Source organism: Lepus europaeus, chromosome X, assembly GCF_033115175.1.
Source record: "Lepus europaeus isolate LE1 chromosome X, mLepTim1.pri, whole genome shotgun sequence".
Taxonomy (NCBI): domain Eukaryota; kingdom Metazoa; phylum Chordata; class Mammalia; order Lagomorpha; family Leporidae; genus Lepus; species Lepus europaeus.
Window position 1 is genome coordinate 125,302,877 of NC_084850.1, and position 27,933 is coordinate 125,330,809.

The window sequence follows — 27,933 nt, forward strand, 5'->3', positions numbered from 1 at the left end:
AAGTCTCTGCTATTTCTGTTAAAAGAAACTTATTTTTTAAAAAACTTTTATTTAATATAAATTTCCAAAGTACAGCTTATTGATTACAATGGCCCCCCCCCATAACTTCCCTCCCACTAGCAACCCTCCCCTTTCCCACTCCCTCTCCCCTTCCATTCACATCAAGATTCATTTTCAATTCTCTTTATATACAGAAGATCAGTTTAGTATATATTAAGTAAAGATTTCAACAGTTTGCACCCACATAGCAACACAAAGTGAAAAATACTGTTGGAGTACTAGTTATAGCATTAAATCACAATGTATAGCACATTAATGACAGAGATCCTACATGATATTTTTAAAAAATTGATTAATTTTCTATGCAATTTCCAGTTTAAAACCAAGTTTTTTTTTTCATTTTCAATTATCTTTATATACCGAAGATCGATTCAGTATATACTAAGAAAGATTTCATCAGTTTGCACCCACACAGAAACACAAAGTGTAAAAATACTGTTTCAGTACTAGTTATAGCATTACTTCACATTGGACAACACATTAAGGACAGAGATCCTACATGGGACGTAAGTACACAGTGACTCCTGTTGTTGATTTAACAATTTGACACTCTTGTTTATGGTGTCAGTAATCTCCCTAGGCTCTAGTCATGAGTTGCCCAGGCTATGGAAGCCTTTAGGGTTCGCCGACTTCAATCTTATTCTGACAGGGTCATAGTCGAAGTGGAAGTTCTCTCCTCCCTTCAGAGAAAGGTACCCCCTTCTTTGATGGCCCCATTCTTTCCACTGGGATCTCACTCACAGAGATCTTTCATTTAGGTCTTCTTTTTTTCTTTTCCATGGTATCTTGGCTTTCCATGCCTACAATACTCTCATGGGCTCTGCAGCCAGATCCGAATGCCTTGAGGGCTGATTCTGAGGCCAGAGTGCTGTTTAGGACATCTGCCATTCTATGAGTCTGCTGTGTCTCCCGCTTCCCATGTTGGATTGTTCTCTTCCCTTTTTGATCTATCAGTTAATATTCACAGACATTAGTCTTGTTTGTGTGATCCCTTTGACTCTTAGACCTATCAGTGTGATCAATTGTGAACTGAAGTTGATCACTTGGACTAGTGAGATGACATTGGTGCATGTCACCTTGATGGGATTATATTGGAATCCCCTGGCACATGTTCTAGTACTATTGTTTGAACTCTGTAATTAACACACAATTATTCTTAGGTGTTTAAATTTTAACTGAAAAGTGATCTCTGTTAAATATAAGAATGGGAAAAAGAGAGGGAGGAGATGTACAATTTGGGACATGCTCAATTGGACTTGCCCCAAATGGTGGAGTTAGAAAAGAAACTTCTTTTTAAAAATATTTATTTATTTACTTGAAAGGCAGAGTTACAGAGAGAGAAGGAGAGACAGAGACAGAGGGATCTTCTGCCCGCTAGTTCACTCCCCGAATGGTCACAACAGCTAGGACTGGGCAGATCTCAAGCCAGGAGCCAGGAGCTTCCTCTGGGTTTCCCGCATGCTTGCAGTGGCCCAAGCACTTGGGCCATCCTTCCCTGATTTCCCAGATGCATTAGCAGGAAACTGGATCAAAAGTGGAGCAGCCAGGACTCGAACTGGTAACCATATGGGATGCCAGTGTTGCAGGCCGCAGCTTTAACCCACTGAGCCGTAGTACCAGCCACAAGAAACTTTTAAAATGAATGAAACCATGGCTAATAATAACTGACAGAATTAAAAAGGAGAGAACGGTCCAGCTTGGGAAGGGGGATACACAGCAGACTCATAGAAAGGCAGATGCCCTAAACAGCACTCTGGCCTCAGAATCAGCCCTCAAGGCATTCAGATCTGGCTAAAAAGCCCATGAGAGTTTCTCAGGCATGGAAAGCCAAGACACTGTGGCAAAAAAAAATAACCTAAAAGATCTCTTTGAGTGAGATCCCAACAGAAAGAATGGGTCATCAAAGAAGGATGTACCTTTCTCTGAAGGGATGAGAGAACTTCCACTTTGACTATGGCCTTGTCTAAATAAGATTGGAGTTGGTGAACCCATGAGGCTTCCATAGCCTTGGCACCTCATGACAAGAGCCTTGGGTGATTACTGACGTCATAAATAAGAGTATCAATTGTTAATTCAACAACAGGGGTCACTCTGCACCTGCTCCCCATGTAGAACTTCTGTCCTTAATGTGTTGTACTATGCAAATTAACAATAAACTATTACTCAAACAGTACTTTACACTTTGTGTGTCTGTGTGGGTGCAAACTGTTGAAATCTTTACTTAGTATATACTAAGTTGATCTTCTGTATATAAAGATAATTAAAAAATGAATCTTAATGAAGAATGGGATGGGAGAGGGAGTGGGAGATGGGATGGTTTGTGGGTGGAGGGTGGTTATGGGGAGAAAAACCACTATAATCCAAAAGCTGTACTTTCAAAATTTATATTTATTGAATAAAATTTAAAAAAATAAATGAGTGACACCAGAACCAGTCTGCCTCCTTACATGCTGAATCAAAAAGAGGGGGGTGGGAAGGAGAGAGGAAGGAAGGAAGGAAGGAAGGAAGGAAGGAAGGAAGGAAGGAAGGAAGGAAGGAATCCCTCAGGGGGATGTGAGCACTTGATTGGTTGTGGTGGAAGTGTTGCTGATTATAAAGTAGTAGGTGGCATGTTCTCATTGAGAGAAATGCTTTTTGAGTCCATGGGCAGACACCTCAGGGGTCCATATTTGAATCAAACTGGAGGGACCCAAACAACATTTTTCCTTTTGTCTTAATGCTTGAAATACAAATTCAGGCAAATGCTATGGAGAATAATTTCTTAATCTTTTTTTTCCAGCACATTTTCCTTTAAAATCTAACCAGCATAAATTCATAGTCTACGTTAATGTTATTTGAAATATGAAAATAAACACAAGTGTGATTTAAAAATAAATCAATATAATAGGATAGAGGACTCATCTGTCCTCAAGGGTTACCCTTTTCAAGTCACTAAATAATACAACAAAAGCTGTCAAATTTCAGGTTAAAATTTTACTCAAGTCTCCTGATTGACTTAAGCATATTCTGTAGCCTTCACGTGTATTCCAGTCTCTCTCCTTCATGTATGCATTCATCAGTGTTCAACTAGATACTGTGAATAGTTACAACATAGCACAAAAATAGCTGTTCAGTAGTTGTTAATGTGTTTGTGAGACAGAACTTTTACATATAACATCGAAGGTGACTATCATTACAGAGTTATGAATCTACGTTAAGTCATAAAGAAGATGAAGTAGATGCCAGATATCCCATAAAATATACAAGTATTTAATGTTAATAACAGTATTTATTAGGGTTCTCCAAAGAAAGCAATGCAATACTATTTATTTATTTACTTATACTGAGGAATTTGCTCAGTATGGTTAAGGAGGTTGAGAAGTCACAGATATTCCATCTGTAGGCTAGAGACCTAGGAAAACCAGTGGTTATAAATGACCCAGAGTTTCAAAGCGAAGAACTAATGATTCAAACCCAGGCTGAGGGCAGAAGAGATACCCAGCCTTAAAAAGTGAGGCAGGAAGAAAAGGGGTAAATTCCTTCTTCCTGTATCTTTTCTATTTAGGCCTTCAGTGGATTGAATGATGCCCAACCATACTGGAGAGGGAAATCTACTTTACTGAGTCTGCTGATTCAAATGTTAGTATCATCTGCAAATATTGTCCTGGACATACCTAGAGCTAATTTTTAATTTGAGAACTCCATGGCCCTCTTAAATTGATATATAAAATTATCCATCACCAGCTATAAACAAAAAGTGCTATTGAGAAACAGCAATTTCTGTAAATTGTTTCTGCCAAAAAAAAAAAAAACCCACTTCTCAGGGGTGTGTAGGAGTTGCCTTAGATCTTGAATAATGCATAGAAATTAGTCTGCAAATGTTTTCTGTAATTCTATAGTTTGCCTTTTCCCTCTATTGATTATTTCCTTTGCTATGGAGAAACTTTAAATTTAACATTAGTCTCACATGCCCGTATTTGCTTTTGTTGACTGTACTTTTGGTATGATACCCATAAAATCAATGCCAAGACTAAAGTCAGGAAGCTGTATGCATATGTTTTCTTTTAATTTTATAGCTTCAGTTCTTTTTTTTTTGACATTTAAAAAAATAGTTTAATAAAAATACACTAGTTCTACAAGCAGCCTCCATTGTCATTTCTGGGATTCAACTCACCATAATCAAATTAAAATAATGCTGTGTCCTCTTGTTAAAAAAGAAGTCCTCTTGTCACGAGAAAAGCAACTTTCCATTTCCTATAGTACAGAACAGCTCCCTATCAGTATACAGACTACATAGATAAAGGTCAGTATTTCTGAATGCAAGTAAATATATTAGTGGATTGCTTGAGTGAAGGTGATAAGCTTCCTCTTTCTTATTATGCTCTTGTCGCACCCTACTGTGGTGTCTGTGTAGCAACTGGATGACGTAAAGAACCAGTGTATTTCTCCTTAAATGTCTTAAAACCATTACAGAAATTGTCTTCATATATATTCTACGGATGTCCAAACCAATAGGGCAAATGTTCTACCACCAGCTACGGGAGATGGCTTTTACTGATTATCTAGACCCTTAACGATTTGCAGGAAAACAACAGCACTGCAGGGTTACCTACAGCTTAGCCGATGTTGCTTTAAGTGATATGTGTTTCTCCTGAACTGATTAGAGGTGTTACAGCTCAAAGCCATGGCACACACAGGCAGAATGGACCTTAATATGCAGGTAGGCAGTGCAGTTAGAGAGGGATGTATGTTCCTTTTATTCCAGTACCTTCGTATAATAAAGTTAACAAAAATAATAAAATAGTAAAAAAAAAAAAAAGCCAGCTGGCACTGCCAACCAATTCCTGTAGTAGTCTTAGAAATCCTAATCCCGCAGAATTTCCTCTCGCAGTCAGCGAGCACCACCGTTCGTCATCAGGAGTGTTTCAGTGTACTGTGACCTACGCCAAGCAAGCCTGGTGATGCAGCTACCTGAGTTCTCTTGGCTGTGGGCGAATGCGGTCCTCACTCATAACTTCCCGGCTTTCATGTACGTAGGGATAGAGCCGCGCTGAGTCAACCCTTCAAACCTTTTATAGGTATAATTGAGAAAAACCCAGTCTTTGGATTTGTAGTCGGGTTCTGTGGTATTTGGCACTGGTTGTAAAATATCGGACTCAGGGAAGTCATCAAAATTGGAAGTATCATCGATGCTTTTGATTTCTATAGGGATTGCTGCTGGCCTTTCCCTTATGTACCCCCAGTCCACACCTTCAAAAAAGGGATGACTTTTTATCTCCTCTACTCCGCTATTTCCAATTCTATTTTCAGAGTCAACACAAAATCTGAGAATTAAGTCCTTGGCTTTCTCCGATATGGGGACCTCTGGAGGAAACACCAGCGTCTCTTTCCAGTTCATCACTTTTCTGTATGTTTCCTGAGGCGTTTCGGAGCAGAAAGGTGGATACCCTATTAGCATTTCATACATAATCACGCCCAGGGACCACCAGTCACACAGCTTGTTGTAGCCAGTCTGCATGAACACTTCTGGAGCAATGTAATCTGGCGTCCCAACTGTGGAATACGCCAGTTGTCTCCTGTTCTTCTTCCATGTTTCTGCTTTCCTCTTTGAATTCATGTTCTGAAAAGAGAAGTCACTTGGTGGGTTGTGTGTGAGATTTCTGTAGAATTCAGTCCTGTGAGCTTTCTTTAACCCCGTGCATAAACCAAAATCAGATAGTTTCACATGACCCTTGGCGTCCAACAGAAGGTTGTCTGGTTTAATATCCCGATGAATGAAGCCTAACTGGTGGATTGCATCTATGGCTAGAACAGTCTCTGAAATGTAGAACTGGGTCTCCTCTTCTGTCAAGGTGTCCTTCTTCATTAGCAATGTCATCATGTCACCTCCAGGAAGAAACTCCATGATTAGATAAAGATTCCTCTTATTCTGAAAGCTGTAGAACATCTTCACCACCCAGGCGCCATCGGCTTCTACCAAAATGTCTCTCTCTGCTCGGATATGGGCCACCTCTCCAAAAGCTCCTCTTCCTATCACTTTCAGAGACTCGAAGTCATCCAGGCCAAGCCGGGTCCTCTTGAGCCGCAGGAACTCTGTCTCTTTGCGAGCATGTTGTGATCGGCGTAACTTTTTCTGCCTCCGATCGCGCCCGCGGCCGGCTCAGCCTTCGTACGGACCGCAGCCGGCCGGGCGCCCGTCTGCTCTCGTCTCCCCGCTCCGCCCTCGCCCCGCCCCCGGGAGGCGGGACCGGCGGCCGTGCCGGAATCCTATAGCTTCAGTTCTTAAGTCTTTAATAGACATTTAGTTGATTTGGGTACACATTATAGGACTGCATGTGAACATCCAGTGGGTCGACAGCACCATTTGTTGAAGAGACTATTATTTTTCTATTGTGCATTCTTAGTTCCCTTCTCAAAGGTCAGTTGGCCACATATGTGTGACTTTTTTTCTGGGGTTCTCTATTCTTATCCATTGTCTTTATGCTAATACTATATTGTTTTGATTACTGTAAATTTGTAAAACATTTTGAAGTCAGGAAATGTGAGCACTCTGGCTTTGTTGTTTTCTCAAGGTTGTTTTGGCTATTTGGGATACCTGTGATTCCATATCAATTTTAAGATTATTTTTCTATTTCTGGAAAACATGCCATTGGGATTTCAAAAGAAATTGCATTGAATATGTGTACTGTTTTAGGTAGTATGGATATTTTAATACTATTATGTCTTCCAATCCTTGAACACAGGATATCTTTTCACTTTTTGGTGTTTTCTTTAAATTTTTTCATAAATCTTTTGTAGTTTTTGAGTGTATATGTCCTTTACTTCCTTATTTATTTATTTATTTGAGTTACTTGAGTGACAGAGAGAGAGAGAGAGAGAGAGAGAGACAGACAGACAGACAGGGAGGGAGGCAGGAAGCGGGAGAGAGCCCACAACAGCCAGGGCTGGGCCAGATACAAGCTTGAAACCAGAAATTCAATCCAGGTATCCCATCTAAGTGTGTGGGTGGCAGGGACTCAGCCATTGAGCCATCATCTGCTGCCTCCTATGGTGTGCATTGGCCAAAAGATGGAGTTGAGAGTGGAATCAGGACTTGAATTCAGGTACTCTGGTACTCTGTGGGCATCTGAAGTGGTGTCCTAACCACTAGGCCAAATGTCAATCCCAGTATTTTATTTTTCAGCTATATTGGAAATGAGATTATTTTCCTAATTTCCTTTTCAGGTAATTTATTATTAGTGTATAGAAATCAAGCTGATTTTTGTGTGCTAATTTTGTGTTCTGAAACTTTAATGAATTCATTTAATAATTCTAATAGGGTTTTTGGTAGTAACTAGGGTTTATTATATGTAACATCATGTCATTTGCAAACAAGGACAATTTAAATTTCCAAAATATATAGGGAATGCCTACAACTCAGTAGCAAAACAAACAAATGAACAGATAAAAAACAGCTAATTACTCAACTGAAAAATGGTCTAAGGACCTGAACAGACATTTCTCCAAAGAAGACATACAGATGGCTGGCACGTATATGAAAAGATGCTTAATATCACTAATCAACAGGGAAATGGAAGTCAAACTACAGTATCATCTCATGCTTGTTAGAATGGCTATTATGAAAAAAATTAAAGGCATCACATATTAGGTTGTGGGGAAATTGGAACATTTGTTCACTGTTGGTATGATTGCAAAATGATATAGCTTCTATGGAAAATCATCCAGAAGTTCCTCAAAACATTAAAAAATAGTACTACCATATGATCCAGCAATGTCACTTGTAGGTATTTAAGAAAAAAATGAAACCAGGATCTCTAAGACTTATCAGCATTTTCCTTTTCATTGAAGCACTATTCACAATAGCTAGAAACAGAAGCAACCTAGATGCTCATTGATGAATGAAAGGATAAATGTTATATTTTCATACAATGAAATATTATTTAACCTTAAAAAGGGGGAAATACTACAATGTGTGAAAACACAGATGAACCTTGAGGTTCTGCATGAACTCTTAAATCATTTATATGAATTAACTAAAATAGTTAAACTCCTAAGCAGAGAATAGATTGGTAGTTTTCAGGACTATAAGGTGGGTATGGGGGAAATGGGGACAGTATTTCAATCAAAGTTTCAGTTGCATAAAATAATTAAGTTCTGGAGATTCACTGCATGATATTATACCTGTATTGTATAATTAAAAATCTGTTGGGACCGGTGCTGTGGTGCAGCGGGTTAAAGTCCTGGCCTGTATCGCCCACATCTCATATGGCTGCGGTTTGAGACTTGGCTGCTCCACTTCCAGTCCAGCTCTCTGCTATGGCCTTGGAAAGCAGTAGAAGATGGCCCAAGTCCTTGGGCCCCTGCACCCATGTGGGAGACCCGGAAGAAGCTCCTGGCTTCAGATCAGGTGAGCTCTCACTGTTGTGGTCATTTGGCAGTGAACCAGTGGATGGAAGACCTCTCTCTCTCTCTGGCTCTACCTCTCTCTGTAACTCTGTCTTTCAAATAAATAAAATAATTCTTTTAAAAAAATCTGTTAAGAAGGTGCATCTCATGTTAAGTGTTAGTAATTAACAGAATAAAATTTAAAAGAGAAAAGGTGGAAGTTAGAGAAAGTATAATGAAATATAGGGATTTTATCTTGTAGGACCCTGTATTTTGTCAAAAAATGCCCTGAATCTAAGGATCCTACACTGAATGGCCCCTAATCCTAGCATTAAACCTTTAAAACTTTTTCATAGAATTATTTTATTTAAAAATTTTAAAAAAAGTATTGAGTTTTTTTTTTAAATTTTAGCTTCAACATATAAGGAAGAACAAACCTTTTAAATATTATATATGCAGAGAGCTGGACTGGAAGAGGAGCAACCGGGATAGAATCTGGCACCCTGACCGGGACTAGAACCTGGGGTGCTGGCGCCGCAGGCAGAGGATTAGCCTAGTGAGCTGTGGTGCCGGCCTTAAATATTTTTAAAATTTTATTTGAGTTATAGAAGTTTCATGTATTTCATATATTACAGATTTAGGAACATAGTGATACTCCCCTCCCTCCACCGTCCCTCCTGCCCATGCTCCAGCCCTTCGTCCTCCTCCCTCTTAATTTTTATAAAGATCTATTTTCAATTTACTTAATGATTGTATAGTTAACTGTTTTACTTAACACTAAGTAAAATAGTTCAACAAATAGTATGAAGAAAAAACCACTGTTCCTCAATGGAAGAGACAAGGGCTGTAAACAATCATTGAATCTCAAAATGTCCATTTCACTCCAATACATTACATTTTAGGTACTCTGTTAGTTACCCCTGATCAGGGGAAACGTGCTGTCTTTTGGGGACTGGCTTATTTCACTAAGTATCATGGCTTCCGGTTTCATCCATCTTGTTGCGTAAGACAGGATTTCATTTGTTTGTTACAGCTGAGTAGTACTCCACAGTGTCTACATACTGTACTTTCTTTATCCAGCCAACAGTTGGTGGACATCTGGGTTGATTCCATATCTTAGCTATTGTGAATGAGCTGCAGTGAACACGGGGGCAGAGATCACTCTTTCACGTGCTGATCTCTTTTGGTTTGGGTACTGGCACCTGCTTTAAACAGAGCATGTGCTACCTGATTAGCAACAGGACCCAGCAGAACTGCCTCACTCATTCATGTGCCTGTTCATTCCTACGAGGACATCATTATGCAGTGTGCTTTGCCCAAGAGTTCTAAAGTTCACCAGAGATTCGTAATTTACCAGGTTATGCAATATCTCGCTGATCTAAACAAGTGACACAGCTCAGTCTTCATAACTAAGAATCAGAGGTGAACTTACCATTGAGCTCATGAAGTTTGAGCTTTGAGACTCATTTCTTATGTGATCTCTGAGGCGCTTCAAGAGGTTCTAGCGATGTATTCTGATGATAGAATGCTTTAGAAAATTTTGCAGAAATCAGGTATTTTAAGCTAGAACAAAGATTGAATCTATATCAGCTATTGTGAATTGTGCTGCAATAAACATGGGAGTACAGATCACGCTTTCATATTCTGATTCCATTTCCCTTGGGTAAATTCTCAGGAGTGGGATGACTGGGTCCTGTAGTAGGTCTATATTCAGATTTCTGAGGTATCGCCATACCGTCTTCCACAATGGCTACACCAGTTTGTATTCCCACCAACAGTGAATTAGGGTACCTTTTTCTCCACATCCTTGCCAGCATTTGTTGTTAGTTGATTTCTGTATGTAAGTCATTCTAACTGGAGTGAGGTGAAATCTCATGGTGGTTTTGATTTGGGTTTCCCTGACAGCTAGTGATCCAGAACATTTTTTCATGTTTCTGTTGGCCATTTGGATTTCCTCTTTTGAAAAATGTCTTTGTAAATCCTTTTCCCATTTCTTCACTGGGTTGTTTAATTTGCATTTCCATGATGACTAATGATAAACAACAAACAACATTTGTTACACACTTAACTATGCATGAGACAGAGATATGCATTCTACTAGCGTTATCCTTTTTTTCTGTCTTGGTTCTTTTTAATAAAATGTTTTTATTTATATAAGGTGAACATATTTCATGTAATTTATATATAGAGATTAAAGAGCATGATACTTCCCTCCCTACCCTCCATCCTGCCCATGTTCCCATCCCCCCTGCTCCTTCCTAATAAATAAAAACTACACGTATTTATAGGGTACCATGAAATGTCTCCATGTATGTTTTTTTTTAAATATGTATTTATTTATTTGAAAGTCAGAGTTACACAGAGAGAGGAGAGGCAGAGAGAGAGAGAGAGAGAGAGAGAGAGAAAGAGGTCGGTCTTCTATCCACTGGTTCACTTTCCAGTTGGCCACAACAACTGGAGCTGCACCAATCTGAAGCCAGGAGCCAGGAGCTTCTTCCAGGTCTCCCACATGGGTGCAGGGGCCCAAGGACTTGGGCCCTCTTCTACTGCTTTCCCAGGCCATAGCAGAGAGCTGGATTGGAAGTGGAACAGCCAAGTCTCAAACCGCAGCCATATGAGATGTGGGTGATACAGGCCAGGACTTTAACCTGCTGCACCACAGCACCTCAGGCCATGGTATTTACACTGTGTAATATTGAAATCAGAAGCATGTTTCCTCAAAACTTTATACTCTCTTTATGTTGAAAATATTAAAAATATTCTAGCTTTTAGACAACATGTTATTGTTTATATATATATATCATATTATTTTTTAAAGATTTATTTATTTATTTGAATGGTCAAGTTACAGAGAGGCAGAGGCAGAGAGAGAGAGCGAGGTCTTCTATCCACTGGTTCACTCCCCAGATGGCTGCAATGTCCCGAGCTGCACCGATCTGAAGCCAGGAGCCAGAATCTTCTTCTGTGTCTCTCACATGGGTGCAGGGGCCCAAGGACTTGGGCCATCTTCTACTGCTTTCCCAGGCCATAGCAGAGAGCTGGATTGGAAGTGGATGCTGCCACTGCAGGCAGTGGCTTTACCCAGTATGCCCCAGTGTCAGCCCCAGAACGTATTATTATTATCTATTGTCACCCTACTGTGCAGTAGAGCAGCAGAACTTTACTGTAACTTAGTGCCCACTAGTCAACCTATTGTTTAAAAAAAATCTCAGATAGGTATTCATGTATAATGATCATCTAATATACCAAGGAAAAAAAACAAGCTGTCTCAATTTAGTAGGCAACACTTGGTGACAAGGAGACAGATTTAAAGACTATTTTAGACTGATTTTTTTTATCAAGAAATAAAATAGAACAAGAAAAGAAACAACTATTACCAAAGCTAAAGCCTGGCATACAGCATATGCTGCTTTTGTAAAAAAAAAAAAAAAAGGTTTATTTACTTATTTTGAAGATCAGAGTTAGAGAGAGAAAGAGATTTTCCATTTGCTGGGTTACTCCTCAGATGGCTGCAATGGCCAGCAGTGAGCAGTGGGTCAGGCTGAAGCCAGGGACTGAGAGCTTCACCCACATGTCCCACATGGTTAGCAGGGACCCAGACACTTTATTCATCTTCTTGCCTTTCCCAGGCCATTAGCAAGGAGCTGGATCAGAAGTGGAGCAGCTGCAAAGCAAACTGGTGGCGGTATGGAATGCAGTGACTTTACCCACTATGCCACAATGCTTGCCCCCAGCATAAGCTTCTTTTAGTGTGCCTGTCAGCCACTCTGCCCTCTTGTCACACTCTCTGCCCTCTTGTCACCTGCCCCATTTTTATTTTCTTCCTCTGCTCTATATCCAGACAGAGCGAGGTCTGGGGAGTTTTTAAAGCTCACCATGTGTCCTAAAGCTGTTTTCTTCAGAAATAGTGAAGGACTGGCCCCTTAGAATTGTTTCCCTCCATTATTATTCTCTTTTGAGCTGAGTCAAGTGTCCTACAGGTCTCTTTGGACTCCATTTCAGCTTTCATTGCTCTGCGGGTATATCATTTAGCCTCTTTTCAGTTTAAAGGGTTCTAAATTTGGAGGAGCAAAAAACTCTTTTTTAGATGTTTCCTTGCTGCTTTCAGTTGCCTTCAACTGTTTTTGGCTACAAACTCAATCATCCAAGCAGTATCACTGTTGGCTTTCCCTTGTCCCTCTTCTAGGTCTGGGATTCCACAGAGTGATTTATCTACGTCCATGCCAATCCTTGCCTAGGGTATTACAGATGAGCTCACTGGGAGCATCAAAAGGCAACTGAGGCTTTATACTCAGAATTCTTTTATTTATTTTTTAATATAAGAAAAACAGATTTCATGTATTTCACAGATACAATTCTAAGAAAATGGTGCTTCCTTCCCTCATTCTGTTACCCCCTCCATCCTTGCTTTTTTACTTTAATTTTTGTATTAATATTTTACTTTATAATCGCAGGCTTAATGTACCACTAACCATAATATTAAAAAAGTAAAAAATAGAAAATTCACTCTTACACAAGAATATAGACAAGGGCTCTAAACAGTAATCAAATCATAAGATGTTGGTTTTATGCTTATACATTTTTGCCATTCTATATTAACTACCATATATCAGAGAGAATGCATGATATTTCTCTTCTTGGGACTGGCTTATTTCACTAAGCATAATGGTCTCCAGTTGCATCCATTTTCTTACAAAAGAAAGGATTTCGTTCTTTTTTATGGCTGAGTAGTATTCCATTTTGTATATATAGACCATTTTTGTTATATATATATATAATATATATATAAGATATATATATGAAAATATGTGTTTTATTTTGGTGTGGTTTTGTGATGTTTTAAAAAATGTTTCAGACTGACCTTTTTGTTAATAATTTTAAATTTACAAAGCAAAGATTCTGAGGTAGTAATACAACAAGTTCCCATATACTTTTCCCTTTGTTTCCCCTATTAATATCTCATATGAGTATATTTGTCACAATTAATGAGCCACACCCAGCTTCACCCTCCCCCCTTTTTCTATACAAATTCCTTTCTCTCACACTTTCTAGCCTCTGGTCATTAGCATCATATATTCAGATTTTTCTTTTTAAGGAAAAATTATTATGAAATATTAAATTCTTTGCATGTGTTGGGGACACAACCAGAGCAATGGAGAAGAGAGTAATCTCTGAACAAAAAGACCTTTAGTATGTTATGAGCATAAAATAAACTGAAAGTAGACCATTGTAAAAATTAAGAGAAGGAATAGAAGAGAAAGGAGGAGGAAGGGTTGGAGCATGGGCAGATGGGAGGGTAGGGTGGGAAGTATTACTGTGTTCCTAAATCTGTGTATGTGAAATACATGAAATTTGTATGCCTTAATTAAAATTTAAGAAAATTCTATAGTATGAAAAATAATTCCTAGCATTGATTTATAATGTTTACAAAATAATCTTTTCTTTTCTAAGAAATGCTCACTGCTGTATTCTACATGGCATATTACACCATTAAAACATTTTTTACAATGACATACTCTGTTTATTTTGTAATCTTAGATTAACCCTCTACCAAGTAAACAATTCAACGCATACTAAGAAGAAAAGCACACTGTTCCATAACAGTAGAGACAAGGACTGAAAACAATAATCAATTCTCAAAATGTCAGTTTCACTAATATATGTTACATTGTTTTGTACTCTATTAGTTACCACAGATCCAGGAAAATATATGGTATTTGTCTTTTTGGGACTAGTTTAGTTCACTAAGTATAATGGTTTCCAGTTGCATTCATTTTGTTGCAAAAGACAGGGTTCTGTTTTTTTTTTATGGCTGAATAATATTCCAAAGTGTATATACACCACATTTTCTTTACCCAGTCGTCAGCTGATGGGCATTTGGATTGGTTCTATATCTTAGCTATTGTGAATTGAGCTGCAATAAACATGAGGGTACAGATAACTTTCATATGCTGATTTCATTTCATTTTGGTAAATTCCCAGGGATGGCTGGGTCATATGTTAGATCTATTTTCAGAAATCTGAGGAATCTCCATATTGTCTTCCATAGTGGCTTTTCCAGTTTACATTCCCACCAATAGTTGATTAGGGTACCTTTTTCCTCACATCCTTGCCAGCATTTGCTGTTTGTTGATTTCTGTATGAGAGCCATTCTAACTGTGCTGAAGTGAAATCTCACTGTGATTTTGATTTACATTTCCCTTATGCCTAGTGATCCTGAGCATTTTCTCATGTGTCTCTTGGCCATTTGAATTTCCTCTCTTAAAAAATTCCTGTTTAAGTCCTTTGCCCATTTCTTACTGGGTTGCTTGTTTTGTTGTTGAGTTTCTTGAGCTCTTTTTAGATTCTGGATAGTACTCTTTTATCAGTTGGATAGTTTGCAAATATTTTCATTCTGTCAGTTGCATATTTACTTTGTTGAGTGTTTCTTTTGCAGTGGAGTAGCTTCTTAACTTGTTGTATTCCCATTTGTCTGTTTTTGCTTTTATTGCCTATACTCCTGTAGTAAATTGATGGTATCAGGTGGTAGATTTAGATACTTTATCAATTTTGAGTTGATTTTTGTATAAGGTGTAAGGTTGGGGTCTTGTTTCATACATCTACATGCTAAGATCTAGTTTTCCCAGCACGGTTGTTGAAGAGACTGTCCTTTCTCCAAGGATTGATTTTAGCTAAGTTTTTAAAGATTAGTTGGTTATAGATGCATGGATTGATTTTGAGGTTTCTATTCTGTTCTATTGGTCTATTCATCTGTTTTTGTGCCAATACCAGGTTGTTTTTATTATAACTTCCCTATAATATGTTTTGAAACCTGGTATTGTGATGCTTCTGGCTTTGATTTTGTTATTTAAGATTGCTTTTGCTAGTCTGGGTCTCTTGTGTTTCCATATGAATTTTAGCATGTTTTTTCTAGATCTTAGAAGGTTGTCATTGGTATTTTGATTGTTATTGTATTGAATCTGTAAACTGCTTTTGGTAGTATGGACATTTTGATAATATTGATTCTTCCAATCTATAAATGTGGAAGATTTTTCCATTTTTTGTGTTTCTTCTATGTCTTTAATATTTTGTAATTTTTATTGTAGAGATCTTTTACCTCATTGGTTAAATTTATTCCAAGATATTTTTAAGACTGAATTTTATTTTATTTTCTCATTTTAAAGATTGCTTATTTATTTGAAAGGCAGAGTTACAGAGAGGCAGAGGCAGAGAGAGAAAGAGGGAGAGACCTTCTGTCCCCTGGTTCATTCTGCAAACAGCTGTAATGACTGGAGCTAGGCTGATGCGAAGCCAGGAGCCAAGAGCTTCTTCTGAGTCTCCCATGTGGAAGCAGGGACCCAAACACTTGGGCTATTTTCACTGCTTTCCTAGGGACATTATCAGGGAGCTGGATCAGAAGTGGAGTAGCCAGAACTTGAACTAGTGTAGGTATGGGATGCCAGAGCTGCACGTGGCAGCTATGTCACAGCACTGGCTATGTCACAGCACTGGCTCCAAAACAGTGGATTTTAGAATATGAAGATAGTGAAAAATAAAACACAGGCTGGAAAACATATATTATTATCCTCAAAACATACCACCATAAAATAAAATAAAATAAAATGAATGGGAGAATTAAATAAGCAATTCTCAATGAATATATAAAAAGAATATAATCAGAGAAATTCTAATTAAAACCACAAGAAGGTATTGCTAGATGCCCATTATATTGGCTAAAGTTAAAAACTTTCACTGGGGCCAGCACTGGGGTGAAGGGGTAAAGCCACCTTCTGCAGTGCTGGCATCCCATATGGGTGCTGGTTTGAGTCCTGGCTGCTCCACTTCTGATCCAGCTCTCTGCTATGGCCTGGGAAAGCAGTAGAAGATGGCCCAAGTCCTTGGGCCACTGCACCCGCTTAGGAGACCCAGAAGAAGCTCCTGGCTCCTGATTTAGGATCAGCACATCTCTGGCTGTTGCAGCCATTTGGGGAGTGAACTAGCGGATGGAAGATGTCTCTCTCCCTCTCTCTCTCTGCCTCTGCCTCTCTGTAACTATGCCTTTCTTTTTTTTTTATTTTTGACAGGCAGAGTGGACAGTGAGAGAGAGAGACAGAGAGAAAGGTCTTCCTTTTTGCCGTTGGTTCACCCTCCAATGGCCGCTGCGGCCGGCGCGGAGCCAGGAGCCAGGTGATTCTCCTGGTCTCCCATGGGGTTCAGGGCCCAAGGACTTGGACCATCCTCCACTGCCTTCCGGGCCACAGCAGAGAGCTGGCCTGGAAGTGGGGCAACCGGGATAGAATCCGGCACCCCAACCGGGACTAGAACCCGGTGTGCTGGCGCCACAAGGCAGAGGATTAGCCTATTGAGCCGTGGCACTGGTCACTATGCCTATCAAATAAATTAATAAATCTTTTTTAAAAAGTTTCACATTATCAAAGTATTGGTGAAGATCAAAATTAACTAAATGCAGGGTTATTGTCCCAGTGAGTTGAAATTCATCTCACCAATTTGCAAAAATATATGGCAATTTCTTGAAATCCCAACTAAGTAATTACCATAAAATCTAGCACATCCACTCATTTATCAAGAAGCATTTATCAAAAACATCATCACTTCAGATTCCTATGGCAAAAAACCATAAACTTGTAGGCTTATCACCAACAGAAATTCATTTCTCACAGTTTAGTAGGGTGGAATCAGGTTGTACACTGTGGAATTACTTTATCGCCATTTGGGGAAAGAGGTGAAGGCATTCCCTGGGATCTCTTTTCAAAGAGCATCCATCTCATCTGTGATATAATCTCTTCCTAAATACTCATCCTCCAAATATTCATCATATTGGGGAATAGGTTTCAAAAGATGAGTTTGGGGGAGAGCATGTATACTCAGTCTGTGGCAAGAATGAAAACAACTATCCAAACAGCCGTGTAATAACTTCATCCAGAGCAGCTGGAAAGTTAAAATATTACAAATATCTTCCAAGTGAATGGTGGATACACAAGTGTGCTGTATTCATACCAAATAATGCTATTTCACAAGAAAAACAGACTGTACATACCTGAGATAATATGGATGAATCTCAAAACATTAACTTAGTAAAATAAATCAGACATAAAAAGAACATGTGATATGATTCCACATATATCTGTGAAATTTAATATATTTGCATTAAGCAAAGCAGTGATTACCTGATACTGGCTTTTGAAGTGACTGCCTAGCAATGAAAATTTTTGGAGTGCTGAAAATATTATGTCTTGGGGCCAGCGCTGTGGCACGGCGGGTTAACACCCTGGCTTGAAATGCCAGCTCTCTGCTATGGCCTGGGAAAGCAGAAGAAGATGGCCCAAGTGCTTGGGCCCCTGCACCCATGTGGGAGACCGGGGGAAGCTCCTGGCTCCTGGCTTCGGATCAGTATAGCTCCGGCCATAGCGGCCATTTGGGGAGTGAACCAGCAGACAGAAGACCTTTCTCTCTGTTTCTGCTTCTCACTGTAACTCTAACTCTCAAATAAATAACTGAAATCTTTAAAAAAAATAAAGAAACAGACAAATAACTGAAGTACATTTTTTTCTGGGTTAGGCATTTTGTCTGGTAGTTAAAATGCTAATTAAACTTCCTAAGTTTCATATTCGAATACCTAGCTTTGAATCCCAAATCTTGTTCCTGACTCAGGTATTCTGCTGATTCAGATCTTGGGAAGCAGCAGGGTTGGCTTAACTAAATATTACTCTCCCCATGTGGGAGATCTACGCTGAGTTTCTGACCCCTGGCTTCAGCTTCAGTCCAAGTTTCGGCATTGCAATCACTGTGGAGTGAACAAGTGAATGGGAGTGCTCCCTTTTTAACAGTCTCTCAGTCTCTCTGTGTTTCTCCTCTCCCTACCTCCTTCCCTCCTTCCCTCCCTCCCTCCCTCTCTCCCTCTTCTCTCTGAGTTTGTGTGTATATGCCTCTCAACTAACACACACACACACACATATATATATATATATATATATATATAATATAACAGAGGTAAGGGACTACAATTAAATAATGATTTTTCAAAAATAGTTTTAGATTATAAATTTCCTAAAATTAACATCGCATGTCATCATCAATGCTAAACTAGCTAATATGTACTATACTGGAGTGAAATGGACATTTTGAGATTGAAAAAAATAAATTTGACCTGATATGCAAAAAAAATAAAATATATCTAAATTAAACATGAATTCAACAAACATGTGAATATGCACCTATGTAAATTTCATTATAAAAAAGATAATATTTGTTGTTTTAGGTAAAAATGGGCTTCCAGGCCCTTTTAAAAAATATTTATTTATTTATTTGAAAGTCAGAGTTACACAGAGTGAGAAGAGGCAGAGATAGAGATAGAGAGAGAGAGAGAGAGAGGTCTTCCATACGCTGGTTCATTCCCCAGTTGGCCACAACGGCCGGAGCTGCGCCGATCCAAAGCCAAGAGCCAGGAGCTTCCTCTGGGCACCCCACCCAAGTGCAGGGGCCCAAGGACTTGGGCCATCTTCCACTGCTTTCCCAGGTCATAGCAGAGAGGTGGATCGGAAGTGGAGCAGCCGGGTCTCGAACCGGCGCCCATATGGAATGCCAGCACTTCAGGCCAGGGCATTAACCCACTGTGCCACAGTGCCAGCCCCTGTCTGTTTCTTCTACAGTCACATTATAACAAACAAAACTTTTAAAAGAATAAATGTTCTACTTTTATAATAATTGGTTTTCATTTGATAAGCAAATTATTGCATAGTAACATACACTAAAAAGTGATTTGAATCACTGAATCAAGAAAACACAGTAATATATAATTGTATTAGTAATACATAATATTATTAGTAATACTTACAATAATGCATAATACTTAGAAAACATAATTGGTATATTGGTCATTTTCTTGCATAAGTGTGTAATTATAATTAAAATTTCGGGGTAATCATTTGACCTACTGTTTATAACTCCATTAGGATGATCGCATCTAACATTGGAGTGTCTTGGTTAAAGTCTAAGCTCTCCTTCTGTTTCCAGAGGAAATCTAAATGGCCAACAGACACATGAAAAAATGTTCAGGATCACTAGCCATCAGGAAAATGCAAATCAAAACCACAATGAGGTTTCACCTCACCCTGGTGAGAATGGCTCACATTCAGAAATCTACCAACAACAGATGCTGGCAAGGATGTAGGGAAAAAGGGACACTAACCCACTGTTGGTGGGAATGCAAACTGGTAAAGCCACTATGGAAGTCAGTCTGGAATTCCTCAGAAACCTGAATATAACCCTACGATACAACCCAGCCATCCCACTCCTTGGAATTTACCCAAAGGAAATTAAATTGGCAAATAAAAGAGCTGTCTGCACCTTAATGTTTATTGCAGCTCAATTCACAATAAATAAGACCTGGAATCAACTTAAATGCCCATCAACAATAGACTGGATAAAGAAATTATGGAACATGTACTCTATAGAATACTATACAGCACTTTAATTATTTTTAAAGTACACTTAAATTTTTCTTTTAAAAATCATTTGTTAGGTTGGCACTGTGGCTCACTAGGCTAATCCTCCGCCTGCAGCGCCGGCACCCTGGGTTCTAGTCCCGGTCGGGGTGCCGGATTCTGTCCCGGTTGCTCCTCTTCCAGTCCAGCTCTCTGCTGTGGCCCGGGAGTGCAGTGGATGATGGCCCAAGTGCTTGGGCCCTGCACCCGCATGGGAGACCAGGAGGAAGCACCTGGCTCCTGGCTTCGGATTGGTGTAACACGCTGGCCGTAGAGGCCATTTGGGGGGTGAACCAATGGAAAAAAAGGAAGACCTTTCCCTCTGTCTCTCTCTCTGTCTAACTCTGCCTATCAAAAAAAAATCATTTGTTAAAATTTTTTGAGATAGCGTATTTTAAATTTATGTTATAATCAAAGGTTTCATGGTTCAATAAATAAAAAGATCAATAAATAAAAGGTAAAAAGATATGAGTTCAGCAGGAAAATAGATGAGGGTAGTAACAATAATCAAAGGAAAAGATGTTCACTTCAATAATATAAATTTTAAAAGTCACAAAATCATTAAAACCATATCAGTATATAATTGCTATCAATGACTGACAAAAATTTAAAACAAAGTTCGACAAAACACTGTATTTGCAGCAAAATGGATACACAGGCATTTCTTTTTTTAAAATTTAAGTTCCACGTATGAAGGAGAACATACAGTATTTGTATTTTTGTGTCTTGACTTACTTCAGTACTCCAATTCCAAGATTTTGCTACATTTTTACTGGGAGATTTTCTGCCTTCACATGAATTTCTTTTGTAGTGATGACCACGTTTCTGTGTTTCTGCGTAGCACATCCTTAAGCATCTTTTGTAAGGCTGGACAAGTGGTGAGAAATTCTTTGAATTTCTGTTTCTTATAGAAGCTCTTTATTTCACCTTCATTCATGAATGAGAGCTTTGCAGGGTACAGTATTCTGGGTTGACAGTTTTTTTCTTTTCAGACTTGGAATATATCTCACCATTCTCTCCTGGCCTGTAGGGTTTCTGATGAGAAGTCAGCTGTGAGTCTAATTGGAGATCCTCTGAAAGTAATTAGAGTTTCTCTTGTGCAAGTTTGAGAATCTTTTCTTTATGTTTTATTGTGGAGAGTTTGATTACAATGTGTCTTGGTGAAGATCTTTTATGTTCATGTCTTTTGGGAGTTCTATGTGCTTCCTGTGCTTGGACATCCCTTTCTTTCCCCAAATTAGGGAAGCTTTCTGTAGTCATTACACTAAAAAAGGCCTTCTAATCCATTCTCTCTTTCCATGCCTTGAGGAACTCCTAAGATCCATATTTTCTGTCATTTGATAGTATCCCATAAATCTCCAATACTTTTTTAATTTTCTAATTTCCTCTTCTTCTTCTTCCTCTTCCTCTTCTTCCTCTTGTTCTTGTTCTTTTTTTGGTCTGACTCTAAAATTTCCAGAGATTTGGTTTCTAACTTGTATATTCTTTCTTCTGCCTCACCGAGTCTATTGTTAAGTCTTTCCACTGCATTTTTTATTTGATTTATTGAGTTCTTCGTTTCTAGTTTTTCATGTTGACTTCACTTTAAAATTTCAATTTCATGGGTAAAATTTGCATTCATGTCACATATGGATTTTTTTAATTCATGGATTGGCTTCTGATTACTTCTAAGTAATCCTACAATCCTGTGATCAATATTTTGAATTCTGTTTCCAGCATTTCTTCAATCTTTTCATCTTCACATTATAGTATTGAAGTGTTGTGGTATTCCTTTGGGGACATCATGTTGTCTTCCTTATTCGTGTTTCTTGAATTTCTGCATTTATTTTTAGGCATTTTTGGAGATACTTGTTTGGGTTTTTTTTCCTTGTGATGGCTTTTATCTTTAGACTATGGTTCTGTGGCTTAGTGGACTATCTGCTTTTTCAGTGAATACCCAAAATGTATGCTGGGTGTGGCAATTATTATTTTTTTTTTGACAGGCAGAGTGGATAGTGAGAGAGAGAGACAGAGAGAAAGGTCTTCCTTTTTGCCGTTGGTTCACCCTCCAATGGCCGCTGTGGCCGGCGCATCGCACTGATCCGAAGCCAGGAGCCAGGTGCTTCTCCTGGTCTCCAATGCGGGTGCAGGGCCCAAGGACTTGGGCCATCCTCCACTGCCTTCCCGGGCCATAGCAGAGAGCTAGCCTGGAAGAGGGGCAACCGGGATAGAATCCGGCGCCCCAACTGGGACTAGAACCCGGTGTGCCAGCACTGTAAGGCGGAGGATTAGCCTGTTGAGCCATGGCGCCGGCCAAGGCAATTATTTTTTGATTTTTGGATGATAGCCATTCTAACTGAGGTCAGATAAGTGAAACTTCGTTGTGGTTTTGATTTGAATTTCCCTGATGGGTGGTGATCCTGAAAATTTTTTCATGTGTCTATTGGCCATTTGTATTTCATCCTTTGAAAAATGCCTGTTCATGTCCTTTTTCTTTTTCTTAGCTGGATTGTTTGTTTCATTGTTGTTGAGTTTCTTGAGCTCTTTATAGATCTTTGATATTAATTAATCCTTTATCAGATGCACAGTTTGCAAATATTTTCCTCGTTAAGAGCAGGGTAAATTCTATCCTCTGGCAGGGCAAATGGGTCTTTAAAATGTGACTCTAACCTGCTTTTTACAGATTACAAGAATTTGCCTATGCAGTATGCAGTCATCTTTCTGTATGTGTGAGAAATATGTTTCAGGAACCTCTGGATACCAAAATCTTCAGATAATCAAGTTCTTTGTATAAAATGGCATAGTATTTGCATATTACAGGTATATGTCCTTCCATATACTTCAGATCATCCCTAGATTATTTATATGGAATAAAATGTAAATGATGTGTAAGCTGTTGTTACATTCTATTATTTAGGGAAAAATGATAAGAAATACAAGTCTGTACATATTCAGTAGAGAAACAATTTTTTCCAAATATTTTCTCTCCACAGTTGGTTGGATCACAGATGTGAATCTCGTGGATACAGAGGGCTGGCTGTATTTTCTTCCACACTACTAAGTCTTTGTTCACATCAAAAGCTCTGCCCTGGAAGTACTTTCCTTACTTATTTCCACTCAGCCTTCAAGATACAATTCAATATGTTACTTTCTCTGCAAACTCAACTTGTACCCTACCCCAAAATTAATTTAACTACTTTTTCAGTCAGGGTTGGCTTGGTTATACTACAGTAACAAATGGCTTCTGGATCTCAGTACCCTAAGTTTATATCTTGTGTTTGTTACATATCCATTTCAGGTCTGCTCTCCTTTGAATCATCTATACTATGAGGCCCATGTCCCATGAATTTTGAGCACCATGAAATAAATGTGTATGTGTTAAGGAAACTTTTTTTTAAAGATAGAATGTCTGATTTTAAGCTAGTTTAACACTGTGGTTGCTTCCAATATCAGTGTAACTTCTTTTTAATTATTCCATATTATGTGTCTAGTATATTTTCAGAGCAGTTTGAAAAGCAATTGAGTAGATTATGTGAATGTTCTTTCTACTGAGCATTACCTGGTACAAATGCATTATATAATAAGATCATCTACTTCTGTGAATGCACCATGTAATGGATAAATATACTAAACTTACTCCCGGCTTTCTATAACCCAAAGAATATAAGCTTAAAACAAGAAAAAAAGCAATATCTGAAACTAAATCTGCTGATATTGAATTTTCCTACAAAATGTAAACAGCTAAACACATGTACCTATCTGAAAATTAAAGAAGTGTAGCTCACTAAATAGTGTTTGGACATTTGGGTGTTCTTTTGGAAAGAAAAAGATTGGTTTCCTCCTCATACTATTACCAAAAATAAGTTACAAATGGATTACAAAGCAAAATGTGAAAAGCAAAAACATGTAATTACTGACTGCAAGAATAATGGGGAAATTAGTGTGAATTTATGGAGAAGATGAACAATTTCCTTAGTTTGACCTCAAGTCCCTACTACATTCAAGAAAATGAAGATCAATGATTATAATAACAGCAATAAAATTGGCATGACAACACTGAAACCCATGTTAAAAACCATATAGCAAAGACACAACAATGTTAGGATCATACTTTTATTATATAAAGACAGCTTTACAAAATGATAGATAGTTTTAAAATTGGGGAAACAAGCATTTAGCTTAGCAGTTAAGATGCCCATGTCTCACATCAAAGTGCCTGGATTCAATTCCTGGCTCTGGCTCCTGTCTCCAGCTTCCCACCAATGCACATGCTGGGAGGCGGTGGTGATGACTCAACTAATTGGGTTCCTGCCACCCACATGGGAGACCTAGATTGTGATCCATCTTTGGCTATTGTGGGCATTTGGTGAGCAAACAAGCACATGGGAGCTCTGTCTCTCTCTGTCACACAGCCTCTCAAATAAATAAAAAATATTTTTGAAAAAATAGGAAAATGACTTGGCACTTCTCTATTTTATTTTATTTATTTATTTTACTTCTCAATTTATATAAAGGCCAATAAACAGAGAAAATGCTTAACTTCACAATAATTAGAGAAGAACAAATTTAAATGACAATGGAGTGGTATTTTTTGAAATAGCATACTGTCAAAAATTCAAAAGATTTCTAATACTCAGAGTAGATGAAGATGTGAGCAAACAGGCAATCTTCTACACTTTGGAAGCAGTCTAAATTGACTGAACTTTTTGGAAGGCAAGCCTATATTAAAAAGTGTTCACTGTTTTCATCTCAGTAATTCACTTTAAGGTAATTAACTTGAGAAGATAATCCTGTAGGAATCAAAAGGATTTTTGTTACAGTATTATATATATTAGCAAAACTGGGATGAACCCAAATGTATGTCCATACAATGAGAAAATAGGTGTTTATTTTAAAGGACAGGCTGTATTTAGTCAGTTGTATGTGAATAATGCCACAGCATGCTAAATGATTTTTAAAAGACTACAGAACAGTATGTATTGGATAATTGCTTTTAGTTTACATGCATATAGAAGTATTCAAGGCTAACAATAGATAGTACTTTCTCTTGGGGGGTATATGGTACTTTGCTTTCTTTTATCATCTTTTGCATTGTTTAAATTTTTATGGTGAACTTTATATTACTTTGAACTGTGAAAAGACACTGAAGACTTATGTTTTAAATAAAGTTAAAAATTGAGGGTAACTTTTCCATAAAGTATTAGAAATTTACCCATTCATTTGAAGATCACTTGGGCTTTGTTTTAATTACTATAGATAACTAACGTAGACAGGAAATCCTCATTCTGAAGGGTTTCATATCGAAAACAAATGTAGAGTATACAAACCTGTCTGATTTTAGCCCACATGAAAGACATTCATAGCTTTGTTCAGATTAGATTGTCTTCTTTGTTGGAGTGGGAGGAATAATGCAGTTCTTCCCTCCCCCTTTCCCAGTTCTCTTTGTACTTTGTAAGATAGTAGCATCATAACAAGAACAGACACTTGAGGCTGTCCTCCCAATGAACTTGGAATAAAGCCTTGCATATACAGGGGTTCAAAATAAATAAATAACCCACACCAATTGCAATTTAATGCAGCTGCAGTGATAGCAAGCCTCACCTGAAGTATTGTTGGGCATAGTCCTTTGCTGCAGTGACGGCTCATGAATAGCTGCTGTTAGACGTAGCAGGCCATCACACTTGCCTTTGCCAAGTCCCTCTGCTTTCCCTTCTCCACTAAATAAATAATCACAACATTGCCTTTTTCATGGATGTGTAAAGTCTGCAATAGTTCTCAATCAGGGATACACATCAAAGACTGGGGAAGATTTTTGGAAATAAAGATGCATCGGATATACCTCTAAGAGATCTGGTTGTACGACTAGAATCTGTTTCATTTTAAACCCTCTTTAGATGATTGTCTTGGTAGGCAAGCATCAGAAAGCCACCAAAGCCATACCATATTGCATAAGCTTGCAATGTTTTGGAGACCTAGTGGCTCAGTAGGTCTTTAGAGATGTCTTCAGAATTCATTGTCTTTACAAGTCATCTTTAAAAATTCTGTTTATGGTCTTCTCTCTCTCCAGTAAGCAATGGGCTTTTCTGTATCTGAATGTTCACAATAATTGTGGGTCCTCCCTTATTCAAATGGCACTTCTTGTTCAAAGTATTCCCTGATCCTGCATTTTGTCACTAACTCATGTATTTACCAAATTGTTATTTACCACCAACATTCTAGACTCTATTACATGACTCAGTTGGTATTTACTGTTCTCGATTATGTATTGTATCCATCCCTGTAGGTAAAGTGTTTTTCTCAAAACATTTTTAAAAAAGAATTTGCATGTTTGTCTGCCTATCCCACTGGTACTGAAATCTAGAATTGTGACTTAATTATTTTTATGTTTCCAGTGCTTGACATCTTCCCTGGCATTTAGTTAGTGCTCAATGAATATGAGTTTATGCTACTATTATTGTTGAAGGCAGGACAGATGGTGTGTTCTAGGACTAACAGGTCAGTGATGAATATTTAGTATGGCTACTGCATAGTGGATATTGGAAGAGGTGGTGGCAGTTGAGGTTAAATAGACAAACAAAACAGCATATGAGGCAGCTTGTATACCATGTTAAGAAGTTTCGATTTTATAGACAATGATGAGCTACTTAGCTTTATACACAGAAGAGGCTTCATGGGAGTGTAGATGGGAAGAGGTTAGAAGAATCGGGAGTCAGTTAGCCATGGTGAGTTCATTAGAATTTATTGAAATAATTTAGATGAGATAGAGGACAGGCCTAAACAAAGGCTGTAGGGGAAGAGATAAGGAAGAGACAACACAGCAATTCATGAGGCATTTCCACGGGTTTGCTGGGGCTGTCTATACCTGCTTGTGGTATAGATAATTCTTTCACATTTCACAATCAGTGACTTCACGTTAGTAGCTTAAAATTGGCTGTGGTGGGAGTGTTTATACTATGGATATTGGAAAACACTATGAATCAGGACTTTAGTTCATTTTTCTAAAAAGCCATTTACCAGCTCATTCTATATTTACCTCAGTTTAAAAATCATTTTACCTACAGAGGCCTACCTTACTGCTATCCTGGACTATGTGTGTCTTCTCTGTGCCTCCATAGAGTTCTACTCCCACCTTCCCCAGGTTAATACACAGCATTATGGATTTTGGTAACCTGTTCACTTGTTTGCCTAGCCTGCTGAATTGTAAGCTTTCTGATGGGAGCCAAATGTCTACTGTGTTCACAGTTGTGTCCATGTGCTTGTAATAGCACTGAGTGCTCAAAAATATTTAGTGATTATGTGAATGTCTAATATTTCATCCCAATAATGGTGTGGGATGTGTATTTCTACAGCAATATATATGTGTATATGTGTGGTTCATACTTTTTTTTCTTTAGGACCAATTGAATGAATCAAAATTACAGTACAGTTATCAGAAAAGCCATAAATGTCCTCAGCTCTTGAAAGAGAGCTAATAGATTATTTCTCTGATCATAACATAAAGGAAATATTTTAAGATATATTATGTTTCATTTTGTTTTAATTTTCCCCCCATGTGCTGTGAAGGCTGTAATTTTCTTTGCTTTTTAAGTGTAGCATGTGAGGCAGGAAACTTTTGAAGATTTAAGCCAGCATTTTAGAATAGCTAGGAATGTATCATTTCATTATTTTGATTTGAAAATTAACTGAAAGGTATTAGGAATAAAACTGAGACTCTCTCTAAGCTTTCATTTTGAAAAATATTTTAAGTTTATTTTTGACATTTTATTTAAGAATAGTTTTAGATTTACAAAGCAAAAGTTATGAGGTAGTAATACAAAGAGTTTCTATATACCCTTATCCTAGTTCCCCTATTCATGTTTCATATATCTTTAATGAAGCACACCATTCTTCCTCTATATTTTTCAAAACCCCTTTATCCCTGCCATCTCTCCCAGCCTCTTCTAATCAACATTCTATGTTCACATGTAGTTGATTTTTAAAAATTTTGGGGCCTCGCCATGGCTCACTTGGTTAATTCTCCGCCTGCGGCACCAGCATCCCATATGGG

At 38.2% G+C, this 27,933-nt stretch overlaps 1 protein-coding gene across 1 annotated transcript in view; it reads right to left on the reverse strand.

Annotated features, from left to right (window-relative positions):
• Positions 1–4,139: 4,139 nt before the first annotated feature.
• LOC133752873 (serine/threonine-protein kinase 38-like) overlaps positions 4,140–27,933 on the reverse strand; it is a 45,378-nt gene continuing 21,584 nt past the window's right edge. The window contains exon 3 of the mRNA XM_062183151.1: positions 4,140–6,172. Coding sequence (XP_062039135.1) covers positions 5,048–6,172 — 1,125 coding nt within the window. The 3' untranslated portion in view covers positions 4,140–5,047. The remainder of the gene's footprint in view (positions 6,173–27,933) is intronic.